This window comes from Oryzias latipes, chromosome 5 (genome assembly GCF_053564925.1).
Source record: "Oryzias latipes strain Hd-rR chromosome 5, Olatipes_Hd-rR_3.1".
NCBI classification, from domain to species: domain Eukaryota; kingdom Metazoa; phylum Chordata; class Actinopteri; order Beloniformes; family Adrianichthyidae; genus Oryzias; species Oryzias latipes.
The window spans coordinates 15,022,156-15,035,000 of record NC_136241.1 but is presented as its reverse complement, the minus strand read 5'-3'; the positions used below and the strand labels follow the sequence as shown (position 1 = coordinate 15,035,000).

General features: G+C 35.4%; 1 protein-coding gene across 5 annotated transcripts in view; it reads left to right on the top strand.

Annotated features, from left to right (window-relative positions):
• itcha (itchy E3 ubiquitin protein ligase a) overlaps window positions 1–11,816 on the top strand; it is a 14,774-nt gene extending 2,958 nt beyond the window's left edge. For 3 of the 5 annotated variants that reach the window (XM_023954924.2, XM_023954925.2, XM_023954928.2), the window contains 20 exons: window positions 1,224–1,355; window positions 2,708–2,756; window positions 2,880–3,058; window positions 3,139–3,403; window positions 3,540–3,635; window positions 3,780–3,954; window positions 4,372–4,441; window positions 4,587–4,671; window positions 4,779–4,910; window positions 5,495–5,567; window positions 5,743–5,814; window positions 5,931–6,019; window positions 6,249–6,408; window positions 6,596–6,729; window positions 6,924–7,064; window positions 7,322–7,442; window positions 7,609–7,713; window positions 8,432–8,528; window positions 8,625–8,697; window positions 8,992–11,816. In XM_023954924.2, the coding sequence (XP_023810692.1) occupies window positions 1,224–1,355; window positions 2,708–2,756; window positions 2,880–3,058; window positions 3,139–3,403; window positions 3,540–3,635; window positions 3,780–3,954; window positions 4,372–4,441; window positions 4,587–4,671; window positions 4,779–4,910; window positions 5,495–5,567; window positions 5,743–5,814; window positions 5,931–6,019; window positions 6,249–6,408; window positions 6,596–6,729; window positions 6,924–7,064; window positions 7,322–7,442; window positions 7,609–7,713; window positions 8,432–8,528; window positions 8,625–8,697; window positions 8,992–9,091 (2,348 nt within the window). In that variant the 3' untranslated portion in view covers window positions 9,092–11,816. The remainder of the gene's footprint in view (window positions 1–1,223; window positions 1,356–2,707; window positions 2,757–2,879; window positions 3,059–3,138; window positions 3,404–3,539; window positions 3,636–3,779; window positions 3,955–4,371; window positions 4,442–4,586; window positions 4,672–4,778; window positions 4,911–5,494; window positions 5,568–5,742; window positions 5,815–5,930; window positions 6,020–6,248; window positions 6,409–6,595; window positions 6,730–6,923; window positions 7,065–7,321; window positions 7,443–7,608; window positions 7,714–8,431; window positions 8,529–8,624; window positions 8,698–8,991) is intronic. The other 2 variants (XM_078947183.1, XM_078947184.1) reach the window with 2 other exon arrangements.
• Window positions 11,817–12,845: the final 1,029 nt, after the last annotated feature.

Sequence of the window (12,845 nt, the reverse complement as noted above, 5' to 3'; positions counted from 1 at the left end):
GCAGCTGTTTTTTCTAAAAGATGTAATAAAAGTTAAGTTAGAAGATTTAAAAAATGTTTGCATGTTCGTTGTGGTTTCAAGACGTTTAACAACGAATATTCATTGTGTGTTGAGACGCTGTCACTTTAAACCAATGCATCATGGTAGATGTAGTGCAAGTAGCCGCCAAACGCAGATAGACTCGCTTCTCTGAGCGGAAAACTACACCACTAAAGACGAGCTTTAGCTGGTATTTTTGTTAGAACTGAGCAACTTTATCAGCAGCATTAAGAACAAGGAAGTGAAGACTTTAACCACTTCTGATTGGTCAGACTGATGACGTGTCATTAAGCCTCCAAGAATGATTGGTGGAGGCAGTTAAAGGGGCGGGACTTTTCCGAAAACGTCTGAAGCTGCGGCTAAATCGCGGTACCGTCATTCTTATCAAAATGTTTTTAATAGAATCAAGTTAACACAAAGAAAAAAGTATTTTATGATCTTTCATATTCCTAACTTCTCAGTGTTTTATCAGGGCCTGTTTGGATGAACAAAGACCTGATTTCCTGGAGATGGAAAATGTTTTATGATCAGTTAATGAGGGCAATTTCCCACGGCACACCTGACCATATCCCACGGCACACTAGTGTGCCGCGGCACACTGTTTGAAAAACACTGTTTTAGAGCACTGAGCAGAAATCCCATCGTGTCAGCACCATGGTCAGCACCCGCCGCTGGGCTTTACAATGCTTTGTTTTAATTAAACAGTTAAAGTTCCCAGGTCTAAGTCAGCTGTTAGGCACCATCTGAGGAAGTAACTGTGGGGAGTTCACAAATGCGTATGAACTATGTAAACTATGCATGTACTCAACCGACCGAAAATTGTGAACAGGTTAAAACCGATTTCACGGAAAGACACGAAACTCTCGATGGACATCTGCACACACAGACTAATGACAAACGCAAGAAACACTTGTGAATGACATATATCACGCATGTAACATGAAAGACCGAAATTTCCTCCGTAGACTATGTGCAGATTGTATGTAGCAGTGCTGTGACATGCCCTTTAGGTGATGGGTCACCTAAGGTTACATTGACTGAGTTTTTTTTTAATCATTTGTAGTAGTTTGATCCAGAAATGTTTTTTTTTCTTTTATTTCTTTGTGTGTTTTAAAGCTATAAGTTAAGTTTTCTTGCTCATGAAAAGCATGCGATAATCTGTGTTCTGTTTGTCCCGTTTTTAGTATGTGAAGTGGTTCAGTCACTGCAGCTTTCCACCGGCAGAAACTCTCTAGATGTAGTTGGTGAGCTCTCCGTTTGCCTGGATGGTATGCAGGTGCATCCAGAGGCTCTTGCACAAGCAGAGTCTGAGCAAGGTAAGGAAGGGATCCTTTACGAAAACAGCGTGAAAAAAAATCAGAATATGAAAACCACACAAATCTAATTCTACAAAAACAGTTTAGCAAAGTCTGAGGATGACATTTACTGCTGTGCGTGTTTTCTGTTTCTCTAATTGTTGTAGGAGTGCACTTGTTAGAATGAAGATTACATCATTCCATTTTTTGACATCCATAATCGGATTATGTCAAAATGTTATTACAAAATCAGCTTGGTTAAGATATTACTTTTGGCAGCTCAATTGGGTTTTTACTCTGTGGTTTATTATTGCTAAATTGGAACATGACTAAGCAAAAAACTGAATTACCATGAAAACAGGGCAAATTTAGACTTAATAGAAAAAACAACTTGTTTTTGACCAGGTGTTGTATATTCACACTTGGTGAACAGCATTTATGTATTTAGAGTGCATGTCACTAAATTTAATTTTGAAGTTTAAAGGCCCGCTCCGATCATCTTTTGATCTATTTTTAAAGTGTTCCCAGTGGTCTTTTAATTATGATTGTCATTTTTAGCCAACATTGTAAAAAATCTGTGTCGTTTTCTGGGACAGTTTCTGCTGAGCTGCAGAATTTCATTAGAAATTCACCTCTGAGTTGTGGGTGGGACTAAAAGCGCAGAGTAAGCCTGCCCCTACTTCCCATCATCCGTCTGTTGACATTCTCTCCTGTTAACTTTCAGCGCCTCACAACCTCAACCTATCACCTACCTAACAAAAATGTTGAGCAATATTGGAGCTATATAGTTGTACAGTTCTGAGCCAGATGCCAGCTTGAGGAAAAAAATGAAGACGTCCATTGATCTTTTTGTCTAAAAATAAATGTGTCGGAATGGAGTGGTGCAGGAAACTTGTGGCTTGCTGTTTCTTCAACATCACAGCTACAAACTTTTTCCAATGCCGTTTTTTTTTGTTTGCTCCTGATTCACAATGAGTTGAATCAAGAAAAACTCAAATGCAATTTTAGCTGAAGTCTCTTGATGTATGTTCTCCATCATCAGAAAAATACACAAGAACATGTTAAAAACATTTCATTGCAGTGGGTCTGTAAACATACATATAAGTCAGTCATACATATATGAGCCACCAGAGGGCACTAACGGTTTGTATTTGTATTTTGTATCAATTTAACAAAAAATGTATTCAGTATTGTAATGACAAGGATCTTGATGTGTTGTATCTTTAACTTTTATGTATTTTAAAATTGGCTTTCTTTATTTACACTAGCATTTCCTAGTAATATTTAATTAAATAAGATACTGTTAGTATTTGGTTGTGTTATAACCACATATAATTTGACAAAAATCTCATGTTTTTTATTTGTTATTCTAGCTGCTCTTCCAAATGGAACTTCAAGACAAAATGGCAACACAGTCAACAGGTTAAATTCACTTTTAGTAAAATACCATAATCCAACTTTTTCAATGGCATTTAGGAGTGAAATGAATTTTCCTGTTTTTGTTTTGAAAAAGGCTTACTGACTTTTTGTTATTGCTGTGTTTAGATCAAGCATGGACTCATCTCCGTCCAGTGACTCAGATGACTGGGTCATCGTATCGAATGATCATACAGCAAACGGCACAGATTCTCCTTCCCCCACCCTAGGTGGCTCCGCCACCTCTCTTCCTTCTCGGCCTGCCAGACCTCCAGCTTCCATGCCTCACAGATCTGCTGCTTCAGCATGTAATAACAGCATGAAAACTTTTGTTTATATATTTATAAAGTCTAGTACTGCTTACTTACGTCAAGTTATGTTTTTCTAGCATCTTCCAGTAGTTCCTGCCCAAGTGAGCTGAGTGAAGCCTCAGCCCCCCATGGCTTCTCTCAGACACTCCAGAGTGGATGTTCAGAGCAGCTGGAGGAGTCAGGTGGAGGAGCCGGTACCACAGTTTCCTCACAGAGGGCAAACCCTCGACCACAGACTACAGCCATAAACCCCAGCCCCAAACCAAGCGCTGCCACCACAACCGCTTCAACCACACCAACTCCTACAACCAGTTCTGTCAACAACTGCCCCTTACCACCGGGGTAAAGAGCAACTTATTATTAACCCTCTTGTTTTCTTTCAGTACATCGACTTCTGATGATATAGGTTTTTGGCTAAATGCAAAATGCAGTGATTACAGGATAAAAAAAGAGTTTTCTAATAATTTTGACATTTCAGATGGGAGCAAAGAGTGGACCAGAATGGAAGAGTATATTATGTAGATCACATTGAAAAAAGGACGACTTGGGATCGACCAGAGCCTCTTCCTACCGGGTACAAAAAGAAAAAGAAAAATCATGCAACAAATATTTCCATTATTCATATTCCATGTTTACTGCTTGTTTTATAGCATATTTAAACATGTAAGAATACGTTTGAACCCAGCATTATTCTCTTACTTAATTTGTTTTATTTTAGTTGGGAAAGAAGAGTGGACCCAATGGGTAGGGTGTATTATGTTGACCACATAACACGAACGACAACATGGCAGCGGCCCACTCAGGAGTCGGTGCGAAACTATGAAGAGTGGCAGCATCAACGCAGCCAGCTCCAGGGAGCCATGCAGCACTTCAACCAGAGGTTCATTTATGGGGTAAGGACGGTCTTTCAGGTAGGACAAATCTACAGATCATGATGTAGATGTCTGTCGTGACTTCGGTCTTCCACAAATAGCTGATGATGATTCGACACGATGGGCTAAAATCCTTCTAAAGAAAATTGCAGTCAAAACATGTGAAAATAAACTTCTGGTAAAAAGAAATGAACATCAGGGATTCAAACAGAAGACAAAATATTAATAAGAGAAAGATTTTTTCTTATAGCTTTTTTGGAGCTGTACTTGAACAAAATACGATCTGTGGTCAGTTTTACTTTTATTACACTTGGTTGTATGAAAGATACTGCAAACCAGTTGTGATTGTAGCATACCGGTAGTTAAATATTTCATGAAGTAATTTTTTTTAATTTTTATTATTTTATTTATACTCATTCCATTTTGTCTCTGATTTAGCTTCAAGACCAGTTGGCAGCCATAGCCAGTAAAGAGTTTGACCCATTGGGACCTCTGCCACATGGCTGGGGTAAATATCAAAGAAAAGACAGCTTTATAAATGTAGCTGCTAAAATTGTCTTTCATAGTACTTTGGATCAGATGTTAGTAGAAATGCATTCCAATGAATTCACATTGACTTTAATACACAAAAAGGATTCAAACTTGTGTTCCAGAGAAGAGAACAGACACCAATGGTAGAGTGTATTTTGTTCATCACCCAACTCGCACTACTCAGTGGGAGGATCCGAGGAGGCAAGGGTGAGAGCATGCTGTCTTTTGTCTCTTGTTTTTTTTGGCATCTGTACTCATCTTCTGTTAGTTTGTAATTGTTTGTTGATCTCCTGGGTGTGATTTGCGTCCTTCAGGCTGCTGAATGACAAACCCCTCCCAGAAGGTTGGGAGATGAGGTTCACTGTGGACGGTATTCCTTACTATGTGGATCACAATCGTAGGACCACGACGTACATTGACCCTCGCACAGGGAAATCCTCATCACTGTAAGGTTTTGTGCAGGAGCTGAAATCAACAGAATATTGTTTAGACAGTTTTTATTCGGGCTGAGTATCTTTAGCAAAACATATAGTTTCACATAAAATAGCTAAACCTCAATTTATTTTTCCACATTTTTATTCCAAAAAGCAATTTTGTTTGATTATGAAGATTGCTTTTATATAACAAGCAATGTCAATTAAAGAAAGTTAGCAAGTTAAGAGAAAAACATTTTTTAAAAACTCCAAGACACTGCTTTAAAGGAACAGTTTAACAAACATTTAATACATTTAATTTTTAAAATAAATGACTTTCTTTTAGAATTATTTTTTTAACTATGCGATTAATGAATGAAATTGATCAAACTTACCCTTCGCCAATAGATGAGTTTATTGACATAAACAAGAAACATAATGATAACCCAAAAATGTAACTGAAATGCGCATTGTGCCACCTCAAAAACCACTCTCCTAATTCTAATTGTCAATAGTTACTTAACAAACAAGCAATTATTTATAGACTCATTGTTATTTAAACCATTTATTGATTGATGAGATTTATTGCTTTTGCTGTTTTCTGCTTGTTTCCACAGAGAGAATGGACCACAGATAACTTATGTCAGGGATTTCAAAGCCAAAGTGCAATATTTTAGATTCTGGTGTCAGGTATGAACCAGTTCATTTAACCTTTTAGGGTGTGTTGACTGTTTAGTTTTTTATATTCTCATAAAGTAGAATTCTTATCAAGCAAAGGAAAATGTTATTTTACAGAAAATTTAGGAACCGCAGCTAAAATCTAACTTGTAGTTTTTCTTTTCTTTTTTTTTTTTTTTTTTTTTAGCAATTATCAATGCCTCAGCATATTAAGATTACCGTCTCCAGGAAAACCTTGTTTGAGGATTCATTCCAGCAGGTTAGGAGATGAAGCTCTTAAACCACATTTAACGTGATTTATTATCTCATATCTTGAGGTGTGCGTGATTATTTATTTATTTTTTTTTTTTTAACGTCCTTGCTTTGCTTTAAAAGATTATGAGTTTCCACCCTCAAGATCTTAGGCGGAGGCTGTGGATCATTTTTCCTGGAGAAGAGGGTTTGGACTATGGAGGTGTGGCCAGGTAGTTTCTTTGTCATTTTTTTTATTAGCAGTCATGACAAGTCTTATCATACTTATCCTAATTGCTTTTTGAGGCTACACCCACAGCTAACAAAAGCAAAATTAAAAAAAAATAATTTAACAAATCTCATTACATTTTCATTGATGCTTGACCATCAACAGTTTTGCTGTCTTGACCAGTATGTCTGTTTGCACTAAATTCTGCTTTGTCTTTGCTGTATCGCTCACAGGGAATGGTTCTTCTTACTTTCCCATGAAGTTCTAAACCCCATGTACTGCTTGTTTGAGTATGCTGGCAAAGATAATTACTGTCTTCAGATCAATCCTGCTTCTTACATCAATCCCGATCATCTCAAGTACTTCAAATTCATTGGACGATTCATTGCTATGGTACCTAAAAATCTGTATTTCTAAATTACTTTTTTAAGTTGAAATTGAAAAAAAAAAAATCATTATTCAGTTAATATATTTTAAGCATGGCACACAATTACAGGCCAGCTGAAACCTTGTATGACAAGATCGTTTTAATAAGGTTTGTCGTCTGGCTGTGCTGCGGCCTGCTGTGTGTGTTGTTTAGGCTTTGTTCCATGGGAAATTCATCGACACGGGTTTCTCGTTACCCTTTTACAAGCGGATTTTGAACAAACCTCTGACTCTGAAAGACCTGGAATCCATTGATCCTGAGTTTTATAATTCACTTATCTGGATCAAGTAGGTATCCCATGAAAGCAGATGAACTGCATTGATTTCTTGTTCCGAAAAACTGTCTGCAAATGAAAACCGATCTGACAAAGTGTTAAACTGCACACATTGCAAACATTTGAAATTGTAATTGGATGCGTTTGCAAATATAACCATGTCCTGTGACACTATTAGAAATGACAGCTTCTGTGTTTTGCCTTTAGGGACAACAATATTGAGGAATGTGGCCTTGAGATGTTTTTCTCAGTTGATAAAGAGATCTTGGGTGAAGTCACAACTCATGAGCTGAAGCCCGATGGAGGAAACATTCAAGTGACAGAGGACAATAAAGAGGAATATATCAGGTATAGCTGTTTTCTGAAATATAATAAATACAAGTTTTACATGTACACATCTACACATTATCATGACAACAGTGGCCTATGTAGTTGGTAAGAACATTTTAAACTCATAAGTGCATTTTACTGAAACAAAAACATTGAAAGGAATCTGGGCGTTTCAACAAAGTTCAATTAATTTAATAAAAACTCAACACTGTGATCACTTTCTGAGTCATGAGGCCCTATTTTAACTTGATGTAAGTTTAACTTTTTGTATGCAGGTTGGTAGCAGAGTGGAGACTTTCCAGAGGAGTGGAGGAGCAGACACAGGCATTTTTTGAAGGCTTCAATGAAGTTCTTCCTCAGCAGTACCTCCAGTACTTTGATGCTAAGGAATTGGAGGTATAGCAATTACTAGAATTTTCCTCAACATTATCTGTAAGTGGTGGCATTTAATGGTATGTGATAGCAGAGTCAGTGTAGGATATTTAAACCTCTGGAAATAAAGGACCGTTGCATTTGATAGGTTTGTCATTTCAAACCCCCATCCCTTCTTTCTCCTCTGTAGGTGATGCTTTGTGGGATGCAGGAGATCGATCTGGCTGACTGGCAAAGAAACACAATCTATAGACATTATGCCCGAAACAGCAAACAAATCATCTGGTTCTGGCAGGTTTGTATAGTAAAATGTATTCATTTTTTTTAATGCATATCACATAAAAGCAAGTAAATCATGTCAGAGTACACAGCCTCTGGTGTAACTTCCCCTCTTAACTTCTTTTTGTTAAAGGATATAAAATAATGAATGAAAGCGGTTATAAGCTGTAATTTAGTCTGTTGGCATTCTTTTCAATTTTCAAGTCAATGTTGGCATTCTTTCTATGCAAACATTTCTATCAAATCCTGTTTTAAATTCCATGTATTTTTATTTTTTAAGGTTATATTTTTGATATCAGAATTTTTCTATTTATTTCATTCATTATGTTTTTTTTTCTTAAGAGACAGTTTTACTTTTGGTTTATGAATGATCATCTATGACTGTATAGAGGGGGTGAAAGTTCAAAATTTGCCCTTTTGTCTAATCAAATCTTAGAATAAGGTTTTTTTTAGCAGTTTTCATAGTTTTATCTCCTCAGTCTTTATAGTTTTTATGTTTTTATCTATTTATACAAAGCCAGATGAAAATGTAACTTTATTCTCCAAGTGTGTAAAGTAAAATATAGATAGCATCCAATTTAGTCCTAAGGGGCTAAGAGGACTGCCATAAACATTATTATTATTATCACTGTTAGTTTTCACTTTAGGTCACATAAAGCTACTGAATACCAGAGCCCAGATAACTGTGACACACTAATGTTAATACTAAGGACGGCATAATAATCCGTTTGCAGTTTGTGAAGGAAATGGACAATGAAAAAAGGATGAGACTCCTGCAGTTTGTGGCAGGAACCTGTCGCCTTCCTATGGGTGGATTTGCTGACTTGATGGGTATGCAGAAAGAACAAACACGCATGTTTCACAGTAGTTCAGTGTTGCTTGATAGAATCCCTTTCATAATGTATTCTTTATGCATCGTTGTTATAGGAAGCAATGGCCCACAGAAGTTTTGCATTGAGAAAGTGGGCAAAGAAAATTGGCTTCCACGAAGCCACACGTGGTAAGACTCGTTTTACTTTTCAGATGTTTGACATACTTTTTGCTCAAAGCTGATACCTAGTGAAAAAGCTCACTAATGTGCATGTTTATAGTCTTAACTGTCTTTTTGCTTTTGATGGGAAACAATGTATTTCTTTTTATATGTTAAAATCCATAACAACAAGCAGAAAAAACTATTAAAAACATTCTTTGACTTTTAAACAAAGCACTTAAATTCTCATTTTTCTATTTAAATAAAAATAAATATCAATAAATTCTTTTGACTTATGTTGTTTCTCTCTTGCTTTTTGTTCAGCTTTAATCGTCTCGACCTCCCTCCTTATAAGACCTACGAGCAACTAAAGGAGAAACTCATGTTTGCCATCGAGGAGACAGAAGGATTTGGGCAGGAGTAAACGCAACAAGCTGGACGGAACACAGCAGTAGTGAGCTTAGTTCTTTGGACAAAATTAAAGACATTTTGCAGTAATTTATTCCAAAAGTATGGACACGTTTGGGAATCTGATGAATCTTTTTTTTTTTTTCTTCTTCTAGCTTTTCTATTAAAGTAATAGAGCATTTCCTTTTAAATTCTCAAGCAGGGCGTGAACCTTCCACCCAAATGGTCTATTCCATCCATAATCTGCTTGCTCACCTTTCTAATTACTTCATGTCTGCACTTGCCAAATGTTCAGTTTCTATACGTGTGCAGACCTTTTTTTTTTCTCCGTAGTACACATTACTCAAATTCTGGCAGGTCAGTTCTGTGTGTCAAAACAGTGGGCAAACAAGAACTCTAGTGGATTTTAAATGGGAACGTTGAAATCTGAGGGGAACATTGGTTCTGTGTGATTTTAAGTTGCACACATGCAGGTTTATAAAAGGGGTCCTGCTTACTGGAACAACGCTTTCTTAGGCCGAATCAGAATTCTTCCCCTACCCCTACATTTAGCCCTCCAAACAGTTATCAAAAAAATAGTGTCTTTTAATTCGCACCTCACTCTGACTCGATGATGTCATTAATAGTCGCCGGTCATCCACGTTAGCGCTTAGCTGCCAGCACTCGGAAAATACACAACAGCATCAGTTTTATAACTTTCAAAAGTCATGCTAAAACAAAAAATCATTACTTACATTTACATGTAAACTTCTGTGCTTCAGAGCACACACCTCATGCCATTCTCCTCTGCTGCACAGCGCGACACGGATTTCCCTTTCAAAAAACAATTTTTAGACACCCCTACCCCTCCAAATGCCCCTACAATTGGAGGGGTAGGGGAAGAATTTGGATTCTGCCTCATTTTGGAGGGTTTGTATTTTTAGATATAATCATTTTAAGCTATAAAACTAGTTTACACACGCTTTTGTGAAAGACATTTGCTCAGATTGTTCTGAAGGGAGACTATGTGCAATCGTTTTTTTGAAGACTTTTATCAACAAGAGAGTGAAAGAATCTTTTGTTTGATTGTTTTTTTTGTAAAGTTTAGATAAGATTTAGTGTTGGGTTCAGACTTTTATTGTGAAGTCTATCTTTTCTAGTGCACTTGGTGTGACGGCTTTGGTTTTCTTGAACTTGATAAACATTGCTCCACATAACAGTCACTGTTATACATATTGAATTAAAAATATAAATGCTAAACTAATTAGCAAACAGGAAACCCAAAAAAACATTGAAGGTTTTCTTGAATGACTTTAAGCTGTTATGAATGACATGGAAATTCTTGAAAAGATGACCAATTGTCTAACCACCACCTGCTACCACTAAATGCTAGTTGGTTTTTTCATTGGTTGTGTAGCAATCAGACCATTACAACCTAAAAGTAGATTTAATTGGGCTTGTGGCCACTATCTGACAACATGATTCCAATTCAGACCATGTTTATAATAATTATGAAAAGTTAAAAAGAAGAAATCTCAGTCAATGTACATCACCAATACAATAAATCCCAAAGTGTTATATCCAAAACATGAAATTTGATTACATTTAAATGCATTGGATTTATACAGTTTAGATTGTTTTTGAAAATATTCTAATTTAACCTGTAAAAGTAACAGAGTCAAACATTGGCACAGTTGGCTAAGCTGGTCATCGTCTTTTTTTTTTAAATTAGAGTAAAACAAATTTTAACCAAAGGGCAATTTAGAGATATAAATACAACTTTTAGATAACAATTTAATAGTTAAATTGTGTTTATAAAATGCTGATTTTGACTTGAAATCAGTGTAAAATAAGCTTTAGTTTGTTCCTGTTTTTACTACTACTGTAAGTTGTAATCCTAATGTTTTGTTTCATATTGTGGCAAAACATTTTTATTCTCAGTATTCTGTAACAAAAAGCTCTTATCTTTCACTGTGAGCACAAGCAAGCTTTTATTGGCTTTACATAAATACTTTATTTTATAAATTCCTTGTATATTTTTGCCATTCAGTGAAGCCAAGAGTGCGATGAATGACTTAGTCTGACAGATTATCAACTATGTGAGAAATGTATGGTAGTCAAAAATTAAATAAAATTCACTGTCAAGCGGATTTTAAAAAGGCAAATGTGAAATAATTCTGAGATTCAAAAAGATACAAATTTAAAAAAAGATAGGTTTTGTAATTACTCGATACTCTTCTCAAGCTTTAGGTGAGAACATTTATTTATGTGCTGGAATCAACTGTTGATTTTTCTATAATATCCAAAACATTTTTCTCATTTTACATTGAGATTATTTGTTTTCAAAACTCACACACATTTCAATGCAGTTAATGCTCATCTGTACCCAGACTTTTTGTTTTGGTTTCTTTTTGTTCTATTCTCACAGAAGTAGACTACAGGCATAATAAAAGTGTTATTGTGTTACTAGTGTGCACAATAAAGCATAAATTATCATGAAGAAAGTTGACTGTTTACTGAATGTTTTGACAACACCATAGAGGCACATTGAAAATGTCACTACTGTAATTGTCTGCTTTATCAACATGCTGTGTTCCTTATAAGGTAGAGATTTGTACACAAATATGCAAGTGAACTTTAAATGCACTGAATTTATTGTATGAGTAATTTTTTTTTTTTAAATGGACAGCAGTGGGTAATTATTTCTCAGTGCACATGTCATGTAACAAACCTTTTTTTTTAAATAAACAAAAATACTCAAATGCTTATTTGTGGTAATTTATAATTTGGGTAAAATATCCTTTGTTTAAAAAATAAAGTAAAAAGTAATATATTTCTTCTGTAGTCTTGCAATGTATATATAAAAAAAGAGATAAAGTGTTACGTACTACAAAGAGAAGTTTCACCTCTAACCACTTGTTTTTGTCCAGATGATGAAGCTAAAGTTTGTTTCAAAGAAGCCAGCGCAGTGATATCGAATGTTTGAGCCATGTGACCGGAACCTCTATTTTAGGTATACAATTGTCTGAGGTAGAATAACATTTTTTATAGACTTTCTACGGACTAAATAAAATGATTATTAACAATAAAAATTACCTGAACTTCTTTTTAAATATTATTTTTTAATTAGTGATGCGACAAGCTGTAATGCCTTTATTATTGTTAATATTATTATTGTTATTATTATACGTTTTCAGTCTTCTTTATAAAATTATGTCTTTTAAAACTGAACTTTAGATGAAATAAGGAAAATAGAAGTATGTTAGCTTTGTCTTACTCGACGAATACTTATTTTATATTTTTCCGAGATATCTGTACTTAGAACACGTTATGTTTGGCCTCACCCACTGTCCATCTCATACAAAAGAACACTTATACATCGTCGACCTTTTATTGTTTTTATGCAAATGGTACATTCATAAATCCAAAGTTACAAATCATACCCCTCATTTTTCTCTCTTTATCAATGAGTTCAAACAATACATGATCACAATAGGAAAATCTGACAATAAGAAAGCCATTAAAACTGTTTCAATGTATTTGTGGAAAATGTAATAATAACCCCCTGGCTTGTTCCTTCCTTGTTGCCGTTTTGCATTGTTCTGTATTGAATTGATACATTAAATAAAGTTTGAAAAAGAAATATTTCCGAGATACCATTTAAAAAGGTTTTTGACTGCATCCGGGACCTTGAAAGATTGTTAGGAAAGTCAGAATTTTGTTCGTTAAAGCACACTCAAAGTACATTAAATGGCCTGTTCTGCCCAAAATAAAAGAAACTCATTTCAAAA